This window comes from Maniola jurtina, chromosome 6 (assembly GCF_905333055.1).
Source record: "Maniola jurtina chromosome 6, ilManJurt1.1, whole genome shotgun sequence".
Lineage (NCBI taxonomy): Eukaryota > Metazoa > Arthropoda > Insecta > Lepidoptera > Nymphalidae > Maniola > Maniola jurtina.
In genome coordinates, this window is record NC_060034.1 from 6444350 (window position 1) to 6465101 (window position 20752).

The following is a 20752-nucleotide window of genomic DNA, read 5'->3' on the forward strand; positions in this document are numbered from 1 at the left end:
GGTTCTTCTAAAAATAAGGCTTCTAGAGCAAAGCAGATGCCTGTCCACTAGCAGTTCTTAAAAGATTTAGGCCTGTTCTAGTAGTGCGTAAGAAAGAAAGAGGAGTCTGGTCTGATGTTCTAGGAACATAATTAAGTGAAATATAACAGTGCGAACCCATATAGTATTAGAATACTATCATTAACCAACCTATGAGATCGGATTCAATAGAAAACTTCTGGGAATGAGAAATGGCATACCTTTAGTTCCGGAATACGAATAACATTTAATAGTGCATTTAGCATACAGCGATCGCGAATCAGAGGTCGTGGGTTTGAATTGAAAACGTGCAGCACGCTCGTCAGTCAGCGATTATACGCAATTAGCACCTACGAACAATTCGTACCGCTTGATTCTTAAGAGCTTTAAGAGGGCAGATTAAGCGTTCGTGATCTGCGATTTAGACCAATCCCTTTCATTCCGCTTAACGCCTCTCAACAATGAAGCACAATGCTGCGGTTTAAGGTTACGATCTTTCACAAGTCGATTTCATATAAAAAATAAACCAATATTTCTAGACAGAATTTTTTAGCAGTTACATATACTGCTAAAAAGTTCTGTCTAGAAAATATTAGTATAAGTATCTGATTGTTGAGTTATCTTCTTCAAATTATATTATAATAATCCGTTATTTAATTTTAATTGCTTTATCTTTTCATATTTGTCTATTTTGATTTTTGTGTTTGCTCTACTATTTAAAATGATTTATTCTAGTGCATAAAATAAACACCACTTTCATTAACATAGTTTATTATAAAGACCGCAAACAAAGACTTCTTCAACAATTTGGATATAGATTACATAAGGCATGTTATTTTAAAAATTGCAAGGCTCCAAAACAAAAGCATTGAAATAAAATTCGATAGGTTTCGAATGATATTTTTTCCAGTAAAAAAATCCAATATAAAACGGTGTGTTTCTTTAAAACTAGGTACCTATCTAGTGATAGTGTCGTTGTTCCACATCCTAATCCTGCGGCCGGCGCGTTGGGAAAATGGCGGAAATTGAAAATAAACATTTCATCTGCGCCCCGGCACGCACTGCCCAAATTCACAATACAACCAATTTGCCGCCGCGCACCGACCACCTTTGTATGGGAATTGAAAAATAATATTACTCTTTTTTTCTACCACGTGCGCGTGCAATCTCGAAAATAAACTATGATTCTTCTATAGTTCCCTTTATAGGAACTGTGTATGCCAATTGCCAATTGTCATTCGAATTGAAGCAACAAGTGTAAATAGATACCAACATCAATATACAGTGCAAAGCCTTCTTTTTTTAACCCCCGACCCAAAAAGAGGGATGTTATAAGTTTGACGTGTGTATCTGTCTGTAGCATCGTAGCTCCTAAAGTAATGAATCGATTTTAATTTAGTTTTCTTTGTTTGAAAAATGGCTTGATCGAGAGTGTTCTCTATAATCCAAGAAAATCGGTTCAGCCGTTTGAAAGTTATAAGCTCTTTTCTAGCTACTGTAACCTTGTCGGGGGTGTTATAAATTTTTAATTTACGCTTGTTTAATTGATTGGCGATAGTTTTATAAATGTTTTGTAATAATGTGTATATCGCACATATAAAATAAAGATTAATTTCAAATCGTACGAAAAATAAATCAATGAGCTACAACCACTGGTTAGTGTTTAAATAAATAAGTAGCTACAAAAATAATAACAGCTCAGCGGAATCAGGGGGCACGGCAGTGCCCCCGCCAAGACGAGCCATTAATTATTCGTCATACTTTTATTGTATCTTTTTTTATTAAATTTATAGTACCTAAAAATTTTACTGTTCTCACTACTAATATAATAATGCCGAAGAGTGTTTGTTTATTGGTTTGTGGGATTACCCATCAATCATGCCGAAATTGATTTAAAGGCAGGCTATTTTTTGGCCTCGAAAATCAAAGTTCCCACGGATTTTAAAAATTTTAATCTTATTTTACTAAGATAAAGTTTTAGGTTTTATCGATAGTAAACAATAATTTAGTGTCTATCATTCTATCTATAAATATTCTAAACGGGAGAAGTGTAGTGAGGAAGCATGACTTTATCCTTACCTATCCTAGTATCCATAACTACTTACTTTACGAGTAGATGACTTTCCAAGTTATGAATGACGCTAATAACATGCTACGTAATATTTGTTTACGTAAAAACACGAAATGTTCATTTTCCTTATTTATGAGCACGTAAATAGATAATTTTAACTTAATTTTATTGTCTTTTATACGTCAAGTAACCGCAAAATGATTTACAATTATTTACAAATTATTAAGGATAAGTTCAGAAATTACAGTTTCATTCATTAAACTTTGTTAGCTTAGTTTACGTAATAAGGTAAATCGTATAGGGGCTAAATCTCAGTGACTGATGGTTTAGCGAGTTTAAAAGGAAAAAATATTTAGTAATTTTGCAATTTTGATTTGAGCTTGAAAATAAATTAAGTTTCCAAAACAATTTTTGTGTAGATCACTTTGAATACAAGTGTAAATTAAAAATTTATAACACCCCCGACGATCCAAAGTATTTGAGTTTTCCAAAACATCATTTTCAAATAAATAATTATGTATTTAGGCAACGTCCATCTTGACTGCTTGACATTTGTCAATTGACATAATATTAAGAACCTAACGGTTATCTGACCTTCTTTTCTACAAGAAAACTAGAAAAGAGCTGATAACTCTTAAACGGCTGAACCAATTTTTTTAGATTATAGCTAAGAACACTCTCGATAAAGCCACCTTTCAAACAAAAAAAACTAAATTAAAATCGGTTCATTCGTTTAGGCGCTACGATGCCACAGACAGATACACAGATACACAGATACACAGATACACAGATACACAGATACACAGACACACAGATACACAGATACACACGTCAAACTTATAACACCCCTCTTTTCTGGTCGGGGGTTAAAAATGAAATTTCAGACGGTGCTAAACTATTTATACGTACGTATATGGCTTTATTAGATGCTTAAATTAGCTACTGAGTCACAATTTTATTTAGAAAAAATACGTATCATTATAACGTATATAATTAAACGTATAATATAAATACGTAGTACTTAATATGTTTATCATGGTAAAATGATAAATACTTAAATACACTTTAAAAACATTAAAAATTGAAAGTAAATTAAAATTGTATTAGAGCCTACTTACAATGTCTGAATTAGGTCTTTCAGGTCTTACAATATCTTACAATAACTTGCAATGCGGGAGCGTTACTTGACTCCAGATACCAAATTTATGATGACTAGTACCTAAGATTATGATACTACTCCGGAAAAACACAGATTTTTGGTGACCATTACATAATATGGCATTTCTCCCGAAAAGAAAAACGACTAAATATCGGAAGACCTTTGTACAGGCTGTATAGCTAGTAGACTACGTGTTATGGGTCAGGAAAAACTCGTACTCAAAAGATGATTCCAATAAAACCCAATCAAGTGAGCAATTACCAATAGAACGACACATTATCAGTTGGGAAGTGCATTGGAACAAGCGACTCATTAAGGCCTTATCAACAGGAAGACGATAGTGTTGTGCGTGGGCTCGGCGCGACCATTCAATTTCATTCAGTTTTTACTTGAGTACGGCATCGGGAACACGTGTCTTTCTGGTCTGTGTGTTTACGGTTTTCAGTAGTACTTCTTCCTCGTAATATCCGGTAATACATTTATTACATGCGGTGATACTAACGGTTGTTAACTTTGGGAATATATTGAAGTTACGTTTGTTTTTGTAAGTGAATTTTAAATTATTTTCTAAGTTAATTTTGGTTAAGTAACTATGTTTAAGTACCTTATTCAGTTTACATTTGTTTACCATCTTAGGGTTTTCCTCGATCACCCCGTATTATATTATTGTGCTTTGGGCCATTGACTTCTTATATTTGCAAGGTTGATGATGGAAAGTTGCAAGTTTGTTTTTGTAAGTAGTTTTTTTTTCATTCTTTATTTGAACCACAGACTAGTTTTACATGATTCCACTTGACATCCTGAAACTCCTTTGAGCTTATGTGGATGTTGCACATTCCTCTTAAATTTCTACGATACTGAACTAAAAAACTATAGTTATACAAATCGAAACTGAAATTATAATATTGTAATACTAATAGTAATAAAAGTGTACTAATGTAGTAGTAGTAATTTTGAAGCAAATAAGTTAGTAGTAATATTCGTATAAACTATTTTGATAGTGCCTTGTTTTCCTATTTCCTTACAACAACACTTAAAAACCTTTGATATAATACAAAGTAAATAATAAGATAGTACATTTGTGCTAGTAGATAGGTACCTACTTACCTAATTTGATTTAATTACACAAAAAAGCTTAATCCTGAAGATTCATAAATAATAATATATGCATATTCACACAGAAATCGGGTAATTCCTTATAGTGAGTAATGTTGGCGCAAAAAACTTGCTGTGAAAATAAATGCAGCACTACAAAATTGGTAGGTAATAATTAGTGATGATGTAGTCTACCAATTTAGATAAGTATAATGTATGTATAGGTAAAAACAAGCAATTTCGTTATCATTTTTTACTTAGTTAGCTTAAGTATCATATATTTTAATTAATTTAAATTGGATTACAGTGAAAAAAAGTAATAATTCTACTTAATTAAATTGATGTTTTCAACCCCAAATTGTTGAAATTAATTACACGTATCGTCATTAAGGAATTGAATACATATCTTAATTGAAAAATTAGTCTGATAGCCACCTATCTCCGGGGCATAATCCAATAATGGAAATAAAACATATTAAGTATTTTAAGTATTATTTATCTTTGAAGCTAAAGCGCTGCAAAAGTTACGATTATAAGACTTAATTTTAATTTTAACAACAGTCATATGGTTCTTAAAATTATATTCAGGTAATTAATTAAGAATAAACCCTAACGGTTCCTATACCATAATCAAATACGTTGAAAGATTTTAAAATTGTAACTTTCTCAAAAAGCATTACAACAAAAATATTCAATTTCTTACAAATTCCGGGAGCCCTGAATTAAGTTTAAAAAAATCTCAGGGTGCCCAGAATTACTTCCACGGAATCCTTAATTTTTGCTAATTTAAAATTGTAATCACTAAAGAGATCGTGTAAATTATAATTATGAAATCTACGTCACTCGATAGGCCGCAAACGAATGAATATTTAATAGAATGACTCCCCACAAATAAAAGCAATTTTCTTACAGCCCTGCCCAGGGCAAGTGTAATTTAATTAATGGCTGGCATAACACTGATTAAACTATTTCTGGCTTTGAACAACAGTGGACCGTGGGATCACACCGAGCCAATGGCAACTACTCGATGCATTGAACAAAATTGCATTCTATTTTAATCCATTGCTACAAGACAAACTCCTATTTCAATCTCTATATTTTTAAATATTTCAACGTCCGCAATAAATCATATCCGATACCGAAATAAACTTTTGTCCGAGAAGTTTCATTGTTTCCGAAACTAGTTACATTAGTCTATTATTTGTCGGAATGTGAAAATAGCAATCCTATAAGAGATCATAAATAAAACATCGACCGATACCTCCCGATAGCTTTTGTCTAAGCTAATAAATGTTTAATAAGAATTAGGTAAAAGTGGCACTCCCTAGAGCTGGGGGATCTTCATTGCATTAGTGAGGGCGACTGCATAATGTCAGAATTGACACACGCCTGCCCGCACCATCACTATTATATCGTAATATTTTTAATGGAACTCGGGCTAATCAAATTTATTAATTCCCTTTAATTTCCGATATTGTATATTGATACTCTGTTCAAATGGAGAAGCGATGTCAGAGATAAAGCTCCATATTTGAGCACGTAGTAGAAAACGATGAATATTAAAGTAAATGGAATAATTATGAGTAGGTGATAGCGTATCCAGTTTCCTGCGTGGAGCGGGTGTGTGTAGCACTTATCTGTGAAACCATTTACTTGATTACTTCTTCCAGAAAAACTCGTTCTCTAATAGATTCACATCTCGATTGAATTTTAATTGAGGTAACGAGGGAGTGCACTTCAATAATGGAGTAAGTTAATTATAAAAAGCAATTGATTTAAATTGAGTGGTGTCGCGGGCGCGGTATGAGTAATAGAAAAAGTTTTCAATTTCACTAAAAGGGACTGGTTTGTGTCTCAGAAGTCTCGTCTGGTTATCGGCTTGTAATGTATGAACTTACTCGCCGCGGCTTTATTTTATAACTCACTTCACGTAATAGGCTCCGAGTTGCTTTAATTCACTTTGCCCCTCGCCGCGCGACTCGTTTACTAATTTAGCTTTGTGCTCATCTTGTAAAACGTGCTAATCGGAGCTGTTGCCGCCGAAATATACATTTCAGTACGTACCTTTTTAAACCCCGACCCAAAAAGAGGGATGCTATAAATTTGACGTGTGTATCTGTGTATCTGTCTGTGGCATCTTAGCTCCTAAACTAATGAACCGATTTTAATTTATTTTTTTGTTTGAAAGGTGACTTGATCGAGAGTGTTCTTAGCTATAAGCCAAAAGAAATCGGTTAAGCCGTTTGAAAGTTATCAGCTCTTTTCTAGTTACTGTAACCTTCACTGCTCAGGGGTGTTATACATTTTTAATTTGCACTTGTTATTTACGGATAACAAAGTTATTTATACTATTTTTGGCAAGCATTTTCTAGTTCATAATATGATTGACATAAGTTTTTGTAGCATTCCGGGAAATATAGAAATTTTCTTGTCATAAAGTCATCCATAAACATGCTTCATAAATTATCATGACAACGATTTGGAACATTTTACAACTGCTATCAAAGAATCTTTACGATCGATTGCGATGGTGACTGTAGTGTGTCCCGTAATTAATTTGAGACGTTTGTTTTATAATGTAATAAAACGTCAGCAGTATCGGCTAATATTACAGCTCAGTTACACATGCGTTTTATTATGTTAACACGCATCATAACTCATATCCCTTACTCAAAATAAAATTCTTGTTACTTCAAAGATCATCAAATCAGTAAATGTAAACAAAATTTCTTTATATTTTAATAGATGATGCCCGTAACTACGCGTGGATTTAGATTTTCAAAAACCCTGTGGGAACTCTTTGATTTTCCGGTATGTAAAAGTCCGTCGCAAGATGCAAGCCATGTTTGTGCCAATACCAAATACTTAGATGACGCCCGCGCTTCGTACCTACACGTGGATTAGGTGTTTCAAAAATTCCCTGGAAACTCACTGATTTTCCGGGAAATAAGTAGCCTATGTCCGTCGCTGAGATGCCAAGCGATCTCGTTTCCAAATTTCGTCGAAATCGGTTATACGGGTGTCGTGAAAACGCAGCAGACAGACACAATAAATAATTGGATAAAACCCAGACTGATTATTATCATTAATCGTTAAAACACGTTTTTATTTTGTATAAGCACTTACACGAAGATGTTTTTATCTTGAGTACTTTTTGATGACTAGTTCATTTTCCTCGCGAATTCGTCTGCGTTGGGTTTAGGTTTTACAACGAGCCCGGTAGAATATTTTAAAATCTTTTTAGTGAGGAAAACATGAAAAATCTGAAGTTCAGCGAGTCGAGCAGTAAGTATGTTGATATGTCAGTTAGTTAGTTTCTCCTCATTTGTATTTAAAAGATCAAAATAATAAGCATGTTCAGTTATGATCATTGTCACGACCAACCATGCCGGCCCACTACTGAGCACTCTTAGAATGAGCACAGTTTAGGCCATAGTCAGCCACGTTGGCCCAGTGCAGATTGGCAGACTTCATACACCTCTGAGAACATTATGAAGAATTCTCAGGCATGGAGGGTTTCTCACGATGTTTTCCTTCGCCGTTAATGCAAGTGATATTTAATTGCTTAAAACGCACGTATAACTCCGAAAAGTTAAAGGTGTCGGGGGCCCGGGATTGAACCCCCGACCTGCTTTTTTGATATCGCAATAAAGTATATTAATAGTACATTATGTTTGATAGCGCGGTTTTATTGTAACTTGTTTTGAAAGCTCAACGATACTCGTCACTAATTTATAAATTATGCTATCTATCGCCTTATTAAATTTTATTACTGAAACACTCAAGTTAATTAGAATAATTTTAATTATATATTCTGTCATGCATAGAAATGGCTTTTATGTGATAGTGGAATCAGTGGTAGGTATAATAATTTAGATAAGTAAACATCATCGTACCGCCTACGCACTGAATACTGATCCTGCGTGTGGGGTAAGTCAGTGTTCCATATCTATTAAAATTCAAAACACCATTGAATTATTATAAAGTGGCAATGGGCGGGGCACATAGTTTGAAAACCGATAGACGTTGGGGTCCCAAGGTGCTGAATGGCGACCTGGCACCGGAAAGCGCAGCGTTGGAAGGCCTCTCAGTAGGTGGACCAACGAGCTCAAACAAGTCGCAGGGAGCCGCTGGATTCAGGCGGCGCAAGACCGTGGCGTGTGGAAGTTCCTGCAAGATATCTTGCGTCCAGCAGTGCAATTTGTTGGTTGACGATGATAATGATGATAACTATTGTAGAACATTAATGCAGCTCTGGTCTCACGATTTCAACTTGAAAACTTTTATTTCAGGGAGTGTGAACACTAAAAATGTAAAATCACAGCCCTAGCGTAACGGACGCTAGGTAGAGCTTCCTTGCTAATACCTACTCAATTAGTCTAATTAGAGAGAAATACAACTTACGAGTAAACATCTTTTACTCTTTACGTAAACTGCGAACTTTAAGTGTAAATTAAAAAATTATAACACCCCCGACAAGTGAAGGTTACAGTAACTAGAAAAGAGGTAGATTTTCTTGGATTATAGCTAAGAACATGCTCGACCAAGCCACCTTTCAAACAAAAAAAAAAACTAAATCAAAATCGGTTCATTAGTTTAGAAGCTACGATGCCACAGACAGATACACGGATACACAGATACACACGTCAAACTTATAACACCCCTCTTTTTGGTTCGGGGGTTAAAAATGTGTTTATTTTATCTCCAGTTGTACACATACGTGTGTGTGAGTTGTCTGTTATGAAAGTCCAGTTGCCCGATCCAAATTGAGTTCGACATCTCAAATAGATAAAGCGGTATCTACCGGGTTATAAAGCAAACTTTATAGTTTTGTTTTTGGCAGTTTTGACACCGCTTCTATCTACTTATTTGTTCTTACAGTTGCATCTAACTGTTGTGAAACTTTTAACTTTCTGAACGTATATTCTACCTGAGTATCACTTACTTTGGCTGTCGAGGGACTAGGTTTATTATCGAAGCCTGCATTTTCACGTTCGAAGGATAGCATTTCTAGTCTGCTTTTGTCTTATTACTTAGGTGCATATTTTATTTTTTGTCTGTCTTATAACTATGTAGGTAAAGATTTGTCAATACGCAAAGATTTGTCGTTTGTTTGAGGATATAATATACCTATAATATTTCGATGATATTAAGTTCATCTTTCTTCCGTAAACTTTTTTAAAAATTAGATAATTTTAATTGTTTTATAAATTTTAAATATTTTATTTTAATTGCATAATTTTGCATAAGGAGTCCGACTACTATAATTTTGTAAACTGTTCTGGTACAGAGTTGGATATAATCTGTTACACTAACACTTCACGAGGTAGTTTAGTTCATTGAGAGGGTTTGATTATTCCTTAAACTAGTTGACGGAGACACCTGAAAACAATAAACACGAAATTGCCACAATAATCGGTCCTCATGATCAACGCAACGGGCGTCAGACAATGGGCCAGATCGCGATAGGGGCTTAGCCGAATAGCAGCTAACTCGATTATGTGGCCATCCGTGATTGTGTTTGAGCCTATTAATGTTTGAATTTCGTTATATTATTGCGGCGGCCCGGTAGCGACGGTAATCCAATATCGTGTGGCATTAACGAAATTTTGCTTTTAACGAACACCGAGAGCACCTAACTTTATTGATAGGAATAAAAGTTTTACTGCTAATTGGTTAAATCCATGAGCATATTATGATAGTTCTGTTAAGAGATTCTTGTGCAGAATTATAACATTATTAAAATATGACATAGGTGGTTTTACGAGCCTTCTCAGTCTATCGTCATCAGAAAGTTTTAAAGCCGATTGTCTAAATATTTTTGGATAGGCACTAGGCAGTAACATATCTTCAGTAGTATCAATAGATTGTATTTAGGGGACTTACTACGATGGGACTGGCGTACCTATGCGTGTTGGAGAAAAGTTCCATAAAAATTAAGATCATAAAAAAATAGTTGTGTTAACTTGCATCCTAGAGACACGTATACTTTTTAGCACGGCAAAATATCTTAGCACCATTCGCAAAGCAGAAATTCCAGGATGGCAACAAACGAGCAACATTAAAAGAGATGCAAGCCGCATATCAAAATCGAGCCTTGAGTAAATGAAAGAGGCTTTAAACACTACTCATTAAGTAGGTGTTGGAGAACAAACAGAGCTACTCGTAGATACATCGGATGTGCAGATGCGGCGCGAGACAGGGGGGCGCGTACATTGCTAGATTAAAGAACAACTTAAAGGAAAGCAATCTGCTAAATAAGTGCCGCTGTTGAGTCTCGACGTTGAGTATGCTCTACTAAGTACAGTTTACATTTTTATGGGACTTTATAAAAAAATGTAAAGAATGTAGTATAGAAGCAGGCGTTATTTTGCGGAAGTCCATGATATACAAGGAACCAAAAGCTTAATTTGCTATAATCCGCCAAACCAAATCAGTATGGTGCATCAATGGGAGGGCGGGCGGTGCATGTCGCATACTGCATGTTGCACCATACTGATTTCTTTGGTTTGGCGGATTATAGCAAATTGAGCTTTTGGTTCCTTGTAAAAAATGTAAAGAGGCAAATATACACATTACAATATATTTCAATCTCTTGACTATACTGAAATATTAACTGACCCGCCCAGGCTTTGCACAGGTAGAATATCTGAAAATCCGTTATTACTTTCTTCTAACTAATAATTATATAATTATCTGCCTATCAAATCTCAAGTTCCAAGACCCAGAGATTTAAACACTTACACGTTATTATGTCAGCCAGTCAGTATCCTTTTATTTCTGGTCCATATCAGCTAGTTTTTCTAGAATTTATAGCTATCAAATACTATTTCAAAGTAATCACACTAATATTATAAAGGCGAAAGTTTGTATGTGTGTGTATGTGTGTGTGTGTGTGTGTGTGTGTGTGTGTGTGTGTGTGTGTGTGTGTGTGTGTGTGTGTGTGTGTGTGTGTGTGTGTATGTTTGTTACTCCTTCACGCAAAAACTACTGGACGGATTTGGCTGAAATTTGGAATGGAGATAGATAATATCCTGGATTAGCACATAGGCTACTTTTTATCCCGGAAAATCAAAGAGTTCCCACGGGATTTCAAAAAACCTAAATCCACGCGGGCGAAGTCGCGGGCATCGGCTAGTTTAAAATAATTTTCTGTGATTTGAAGCCTATTGTAAGGTACAATTCTATTATTCTAAGAATAAATGAGTTAATTCAACTCTAGTTGATTAGTTTATCAGAAATAGATTAGGTAAGCTATAATATTCTTTAATTGGTTTTTTATGCTGGTAAAAAGTCAAAAAGTGACCATAAAAATAAATCAGACCACTTTGAACGTGCGGATCAATAAAAAGTTCGTATTTTATCAATTTACTGAAATTAGGAAATTAGAAACGTTACCGTTGGTTGAAAAAATGTAAATATTTTTCAGCATTGATAAATAACCTTGTAGGCTAATGATTGTAATGACTAATGGTGCAACTTTTTTTGTATTTTTGTACTATTTATAGAAACTTAAAGTTTATTATTTTTTATAATGGAATTTCTAGGATATCCTAAATTTTGAGAACTTTTCGAACGTATATTACGTGACGATAACTTTCAGTTTTAATCCGAGTTATATTAGTTTGATTTAATGGTATAGTTTTTTCAAAACACCTTTATTTTTCAAATCTGTCTGATATTGGCTGGGCCAGGTTAGCCCGCTTCCATCTTAGACTGCATCATCACTTAGGTACCTATCTGAGTAAAAAATATAAAAAAAAACATGCCAAATGGCATTCCGTATGGGGGTGATCTGTACCGTATTTGGTATATATCACCTTATTATACAAATTAGTTTTTTTTTAATCAATGAATCATCAATCAATCCACAGCTGGACATAGGCCTTCCCAAAAGCGCGCCACCACACACGATCCACCGCCTTCCTCATCCATCCACTTCCCGTTTTTTTAAATAAAATAATTTTAAATGGTTTGCAGTGTAAAGCCTAGTACAAGTCGGGTGTAGTTGGTTGAATTATTTAGCCCGCCTCGTTACTCCAGTCGTTTCCGCAGGTGTGGCAATCATATTGTCTCCACACGGGCTGAGGGGGAGGGGGGCGCAGGCTCCCTCGCGCTTATTCTTTAATCTCGCTGATGAATTATGATTAGCAGAGTGCACTCTATCCTATTACGCGCTGCCTTAAATGGACTCGAAGATTTGTCTTATTAGCTATGGTTAGATGTTAGGAGTGCTTTACGTTGATTGAAAAGCTTCCTGTAAAGAGATACGTTTGAACTTTGAATTGATACGAGTTTACAACTGTATTTGAAATAGTTTTAGGCAATGACCTCTATGTACTACGCATTAGATGATCTCTTTTTCTTCTCTACTTCATCGGTTTATGTCATGAAAAATCTCTCTCTTTCAACAAATTAATTAATGAAGTTTGAGTTTCCAAACCTGGAAAAATGTAATTATTTATTTAACCGCCTGGAGCACAAAACGTGCAATTGCACCGCTATTATTTCTCATATATAAATTAATTTGTTCGACTGCAACTTTTGGCGCAGTTAAATGCATTCGGAACATGCATTAAAATTTTCCGCCGAAACAAAAACCTTTATGGCCCGTGCAGCCGCGTAATAGCTCGCCCTGGGACCACAAACTCCGATTATCCAAACATAGAGCTCCCGAAACAGCGCTGTGAAATTTTAACGTGTAATTGATTATGAAGTTGGCCACTAATGGGCGAAAATAGTTTCTAATTTGGAGTGTGGCGGTGCTGCGTAATTGGTCTCTCTCCGCGTCGTGTTAATCATTTATGTCGGTGCAGGACGCCGTCGTCCCTCGCGGCCCGCGCGGGCAGCCTTCAATTTAGCACTGAGTCTCACTACACCGCTCGTTTGCAATCTATCATTCCAAAGAACACCGCCCGAGCCCGCTTTGAGCCGTGATAGCCTGGAGGTTAAATGACATGGGCCCTTTGTTACGTATTTTTGGGATTCTCTGAACACTGAAAGACTTTTTCGTGTTGTGTGTTACGTCATGTAAAACATACAAGTAGATACTTCTACACATGCACGTTTGATCATAAAATTTTAACTCGTGCGTATTGACACGAAAGTGTACTGTAATGATCGTCGTGAGCACTTTCCTGTTATTTTATCGAGTTCTATACTAAGAATTTAAGCGATTATTTTGAAGGTTCAGCGATAAAGTTTGCTCAATAACAATACAGCCTAAATATTACTTATGTTATGTTTTTAAAATGAATCAAAATACTTACCACCTTGTTCTCAAAGAGTGTAAAACTATTTTTTTGCAAAAAAATGGCTCGTACCAGGTACTAATTCAATTATTAATTAATTGTTATTGCTATGAATGCTGTAGTTTCTTAGTATTTTATTGCAGCTCGTTTAAAAATCTTTTATTAACTATTATTTTTTATTCGATGGCACCTTGTCGTGACAGATACGCATAAGTATCGTGCAGTCTGTTATGGAAGCTAGTTTACCAAAAGTAAAGTTCTATTCGGTTTTGTTTGGCATTTTAAAATCTAATTTAGATTTGATGATTACAGATTACAGCAATTGTAAATGTACGCATGGGGTAGATAAATTTTTATTGTTCACCTACGAATAAAACAAAACATCCACCAAAAGCAGAAAACTCGTTCAGAGGCAGGAAATAATCCGTACTTTTATTCCATGCGCGACCGATCGTAAAATCTTAATTCGTGCGTATTGACATTCGAAAGTCAATGCTAATGGTTGGCGTGGGTTTTTTTGCGCCTAATCTCGCTGCATTCGCCACGGTTTGTTTTGGAAGTGCCGTGGCATGTCGCTGTCACATCTCGGACGGTAATTATTTATACGAAGGCTTCACTAACTGTCTACTTCGAAAAAGTTACGGGAAAATACCGCTTTGGAAGTTGTGCCTGCTATCGCTTTTCGTGCTGATATGCTAATTTAATTATTTTTGTTATTTAATTCAAGCAGTAGTGATTTACCCATAGTGTCAGTTAAAAAGAACTTTGGATGACAGTATGTAGTAAGAGATGTGATGGCGCACGGGTACTGTTCTTTCTTATGCGCGAGAGGCGACGACGGAGTAGCGCGAAGACACAGAAATCCCCGATTTCGCACCCTAATTCGTACCAAAATAAAATAAAATCACCCATTTGCGCAGGATCAAAGTACCTGAGAAATAAAGAATATTTTACGGCAACTTTCTTAACAGGACTCTCTCCATCACTTACTCCATACAATCGTAGTTCCAATTTCATTTGAATACTAAGCAACCAAAGTCCATGAAATTTTGCAGACATATTCTAGAAACTAATATCTGTGCCTTCAATCAAGTGCCTGCACTCTCGATCAAGCCACCTTTCAAACAAAAAAAAAAACTGAATTAAAATCCGGTTCATTAGTCTAGGAGCTACAATGCCACAGACAGATACACAGATACACACGTCAAACTTATAACCCCCCTTTTTGGGTCGGGGGTTAAAATAATATTAAAGATACGTCCAAAATGTTAAAATTGACGTGTGCAACAGACGTAAGTCATTACCATTGAAATTGCAGCCGTTCTTTTTATGAAATATCCTCAAAGTCAGTAACCATATTATCGTATCGCATTGTGACGCGACAGGCGACAGGAAGCGTGCCGCAAATTGACACGACACTGTCCGCAATCGTATGGAATTCAGTTAACGTTTGTTCAAAATTCAATTCTTCTCACTCCAACGATAATCGACAACTTTTATTCCGGTCAGAATGAATAAATTAATAATAAGTATACTATTCTACAAGCCTGCAACTTGGTTCGCTTGAAATTCATATCTCGTGTTCTTGAATAGAGTTTCTTAAAATGCCACTTTGCACATTTCACTTAGGTTCCCATCCACTTACATATCTATGATATGAGTCGCCACAATGAACAACACCGGTGTCTAATGTCATTGCTTTTACATCATATTTAAATTACACCAGTTTTTATTTCTTTTCAATACATACCTCATAAGATTAATATTAGTTAGAATTGTTAGAAGTTGTCATACTTTTTTGAATGATTTTGCTTTTGGGTTATCAATGGGCACCCGTGGTTACTAATGTTTTATTTAGCTAAATGAATTATAACAATTTTGTAAAAAAAGAGCAAAAAGTACAGCGCCGCTAGGTCGTAAGGCAGCATCCATAAACCATTCACGATTCTGACAAAACTTTGAAAGGGAATACCTACGTATTTCGCTCTTCATTACCTTATTCATTTTTAAAGATAATAAAAAAAAAATATAAAAAATCTTAAAAAAATTTCTTTTGGCTTAAATTTTACAGTTCTACCTTAATACCTTAAGAGCAAAGAATGCGTTTTAGGTACGAATCTGAATAATATAATATATTCCATGCACATATTTATAACTAGCTGATGCCCGCAGCTTCGCCCGCGTGGATTGGTCAGATCCCCTGCAGCATCAGGATTGAAGAGTTGGACTCCAATTTTTTTGCGAAACAATGTCACAAAGTTCCTCTATCGATTAAAAAAAAATTACGCAAATCGGTTCAGAAATCTCGGAGATATCGGTGTACATAGGAAGAAAAACACAACTCCCTTTTTGAAAGTCGGTTAAAAAAGTAGCCTATGTTACTCCCTGATCAATCCTCAACTTGTCTGTGAAAACCCCGTCAAAATCGGTTCAGCCGTTCCAAAGATTAGCCTTTTCAAACAGACAGACAGACAGACAGACAGACACACAGACAAAAATTTTAAAAACGTGTGAGTCAGTGTTGGTATCGTTCAAATAACCATATGAGCTTAATATGAGGTAGTTATTTCGAAATTACAGACAGACACTCCAATTTTATTTATTAGTATAGATTATTTTCGTGATTTTATATTATATATTATTATACAATTTAACTTATATTATATTCACAATATACTACGTACATTTCTTGAATTGCATATTTATTTTATTTTGCACAAATGGTTATTGTTTACCTACTTATGTGTTGAAAAATAGGTACTTATGTAATGTATGCGTTGAAATTTATGGTGACGTGAAATATTTATAACTTGTAATTAAATCACTGATTTATTTTAGTTTCAGCGTTATGAGCAATTCTTTACACGTGTGTTGACAACATATAAAAGTATAATTAGGTACAATTTATCATGTCGCACGTTATGAATATTAAATGTTCATGTGAACGGTTTTATTTTACACAAGTTTTTGCTTTAGTTTGCTCTTTCACTCGTAATTAGTTAGTTCTGGTAGAAAATTTTCTTAATTAACTAGGTTAATGAGAGTTCTATGCCCAGAGTTCATGTCTGAATTTTACTTTGACGTAGTATCATTTAAAAAAAAAATGTTTTAAATAAACTTCAGTTATAACAAGTTTAAAAATTCCTCTCTACATTTGGCCAGAATTTTTTGGAAATCCTATTGCGCCGTAGGAAAAGACAGTATCCATACCAATATTATAAATATGAAAGTGTGTCTGTCGGTCTATCTATCTATCTGTCTATTTGTTACTTTTTCACGTTACGTCCGCTTAGTTGATTTTGACATTTAATAACTACATATAGAGATAGCTTGCATCATTGAGACGGGCAAAGACTACTTTTTGTATCGGGAAATCAAAGAGTTCGCACGGCATATAAAAAAAATCTAAATCCTCGTTAAAACTCGCGGCCATGATCTACTGCCTAGTGATTAAGTAGGTATAATTAATATTAAGTACCCATGCGCAGACGCATCTCCTCCAGGTTTCACTGTCGTCCAGAGCTCTGTACAAAAATATAAACAAAGCTTTGGTGACTATGCTCCAGTTGGTACAGTTGATTAGTTTCCGTGGAATAAGTAATCACGTTCACAATTCGAGACGCGGTGCGCATGTTTCCGGTCAATATCCGGACCCATTATTTATGCCGGATCGCTCCAAAACATACAAAAATGACCGGCTCCCATTCGTCACGAGCTCACAATGCTTATTGTTTTAGCCAGTTTGCACTACGGCTTACTGTTACTAAATAATTAGAAATAGAAACCGAAAAGTCGTTGAACTATAGACCTGCAGTAATGGAAAACATCAGTATGTTAAGAGGAAAGCCAATGCGAATGACATAGACGATTTCACCTTCAAACTAGCAATTTTGACATGTCATGACCCTCTATTGACAATTAATCAAGCAGACATTTCAATCTGCGAAATTTACGCGGACTTTTAGTATTTTGACGTAGGAGGGTAAAAGATCCAGTACATGAACGAATAAGGACTACCCTGACTTTGACCTAAAATTAAGATATATGAGAATCGTTCTATATATAATTTTTATATTTTTTTTTATCTGTGTCTATACACAGTAGGTATACACTCTTAAATTATTTAAATATCAAAAACGCAAAAAAATGCGTGGTATTAATTATTATAAATTATTTTATTTAACAAAAGGATAAATTGCCAGTAAATGAACTGGGAATTTCAGTGAATGAACGAACTCTATCTAGTGCATAAACTCTCGATTCCTATTAATAAATTCTTAAGTATATTTTCGCCTTGGAATTTTAAAAAAAATGTCAGATTTTCAGTTTTTGACTTATTGTATATTTTTTTCTACATTTTGCGCGATAAATCAAAAACTATTTTACATAATAATAATAAATAAAACCTGTTTTAGAAGACTGCAAGTTACAATAGAGCCGCTTGGAACAATTTTTTTTGCTGTTTCTTCTGGTAATATTCACAATGCAGAAATAATAATCATCATGGTGTTTAGATGGTTTGCGCCAAATTATAAAAATTTTTTTTAGTAAAAGTAGTTAACTATTCTTATTTGCTCATAAACGCAACGAGGAAATACAGCTTCCACATATAAAAATTTGAGTCCAGGCCTTGCTGTTAGCTGCTAATGGGTTCTCAAAGTAGCCCGAGTATGCTTGTTTTACTGGGCACAAAAGGAAAGAATGAAAGGAGCTTACCCAGTACATCTTAAAAGATCCGTTATAGATACATGCATCCTGCCATGCCTTACCTATGCCAGCCAAACATGGGTCCAGACAAAGAATATAAAAAGAAATAGTGACTTGCTAAAGGGCGATGGCAAGGTGCATAAATTAAGCAAAAAATATTCAAAGTGAGAATTGAAGACATAAGAAAAAAGACAAAGCCTACAGACACCTTGAGACATGCCCTAAAACTGAAATGCAAATGGTCATATTGTATCGATTTTTACAGATGAAAGAAAGACAGGTAGGTAGACCGAAGACGCGTTGGTCTAATGCTATTGTGCAAATCGCGAGAGAAAATTAGCTTGATAGTACCAAAGACAGAGAGAAATGGGGATACCCAAGAGGGATCCATATCCAAGAAAGCAGAATACCAGAATAAATATAAAAAAAATTCAAAAGAAAAATAAAACCGACTTCAAAATCACAAACACTAAAAAGTAAAAAATAATTTAAGTTATTGTGGTTTTTGAAGTCGGTTTTATTTTTATTTTGAAAATTTTTTATTTCAAAATTTTTAGTGGCCCCACTGTACTATAATAATATGCCATGCCCAGCTAAAACCCTACTGTTTACTAAGCAATTACACTGATCGCGAGCAATTTGCTCTTATCCATTGAGGAGTTCTGTTCTCCATCTCAGAAGATATTCATCAGAACTTCATCAAATTTATATGGGACCACCTGCAAAGTATACCTAGCTTTTCAAAAAAAAAAAATCCAGATCGGTCCAGGCGTCTTTGAGCAATCGGTGAACATACATTAAAAAAAAAATTGAATTTGCTCTTATCCATTGAGGAGTTCTGTTCTCCATCTTCAAAGATATTCATCAGATCTTTACCAAATTTATATGGGACCACTTGCAAAGTATACCCTATCAAACAAAAAAAAAATCCAAATCGGTCCAGGCGTCTTTGAGTAATCGGGGAACATACATAAAAAAAAAAGATACCAACGAATTCAGAACCTCTTCCTTTTTTTAAAGTCGGTTAAAAATATACTAAGATTTACTAACATGGTGTTATACCATAGAGTAGCAAACAGAGGCAAAGCTTCTAAGAAGCGAGCAAAATTTATAACTATTTTGGTAGGGCTGGCACTGGAGGATACAATTTAATTAACAATAGTTATTTGTTCAACAAGATGGTAAAGTTTGTTTTTGTTGTGATTGCCTAGTTTAAATATCGATCTTTAAATATCGATCGATAGATCTAAATATCGATTTTGAACGAAATCAGTCAATTTAGAAAGAATTATAAATGGTGCCAACTTTTTTAAATTTTGGTTACAGGTTCCTATTTTGTGATCCCAGGGAGCTCTAAATATCGATTTTGAACAAAATCGGTCAATTAACAAAGAATTTCAAAATGGCGTCGACTTTTTTAAATTTTGGTAACAGTTTCTTATTTTGTGATCCCAGGGAGCTCTAAATATCGATTTTGAACGAAATCGGTCAATTAACAAAGAATTTCAAAATGGCGTCGACTTTTTTAAATTTTGGTAACAGTTTCTTATTTTGTGATCGCAGGGAGCTCTAAATATCGATTTTGAACGAAATCAGTCAATTTAGAAAGAATTATAAATGGTGCCAACTTTTTTAAATTTTGGTTACAGGTTCCTATTTTGTGATCCCAGGGAGCTCTAAATATCGAATTTGAACAAAATCGGTCAATTAACAAAGAATTTCAAAATGGCGTCGACTTTTTTAAATTTTGGTAACAGTTTCTTATTTTGTGATCCCAGGGAGCTCTAAATATCGATTTTGAACAAAATCGGTCAATTAACAAAGAATTTCAAAATGGCGTCGACTTTTTTAAATTTTGGTAACAGTTTCTTATTTTGTGATCGCAGGGAGCTCTAAATATCGATTTTGAACGAAATCGGTCAATTAACAAAGAATTTCAAAATGGCGTCGACTTTTTTAAATTTGGTAACAATATCCTGTTTTGTGATCCTAGGGATCCTCAGATATTGATTTTGAACAAAATCTATGACAGTTCAAGAAAATAGATTTTAAACACTATTTAAATTATTATCATTAACATTAAATTAAATGAAAACACGACGCGCGACGTGTACTGCAGCCCCTGAGCTTGAGCACAGGCCGAGCCGATATAAACCGATTTCTCTCCGTACGCGACGTAGCGCCTGTGCTCACGCACACACGCGCCTCAAGCTTGTAGTAGTGTACCTATCGTAGCGCGCTTGTATGAAGCTTTGACTCTGTTCGCTACTCATGTGGTTATACAACGCAATACCACACTAACAAACACTCGTACAAACATACAGACAAGTATATACTCACACACACTCACACACACACATGGACGCACGCACACGCACTTTTGAACGGTTTGAACGGAACACGGTTTTGAAATTGAAATTGAAAAAAGTGTAAGAATTTGTAAGAAAATAT

At 34.9% G+C, this 20752-nt stretch overlaps 1 protein-coding gene and 1 long non-coding RNA gene across 5 annotated transcripts in view; both read left to right on the top strand.

The window, feature by feature from the left end:
* LOC123865949 overlaps window positions 1-74 on the top strand; it is a 29927-nt gene extending 29853 nt beyond the window's left edge. The window contains exon 3 of the long non-coding RNA XR_006796081.1: window positions 65-74. This is a non-coding gene — a long non-coding RNA (uncharacterized LOC123865949). The remainder of the gene's footprint in view (window positions 1-64) is intronic.
* LOC123865946 (LIM domain only protein 3) overlaps window positions 1-20752 on the top strand; it is an 81440-nt gene that overhangs the window by 44839 nt on the left and 15849 nt on the right. For 2 of the 4 annotated variants that reach the window (XM_045907167.1, XM_045907168.1), the window contains exon 1: window positions 3940-3981. The exons of 1 other annotated variant lie outside the window; for it this stretch is intronic. In XM_045907167.1, the coding sequence (XP_045763123.1) occupies window positions 3955-3981 (27 nt within the window). In that variant the 5' untranslated portion in view covers window positions 3940-3954. Of the gene's footprint in view, window positions 1-3611; window positions 3793-3939; window positions 3982-20752 lie in introns of those variants that run through there. One more of the 4 variants, XM_045907170.1, reaches the window with a different exon arrangement.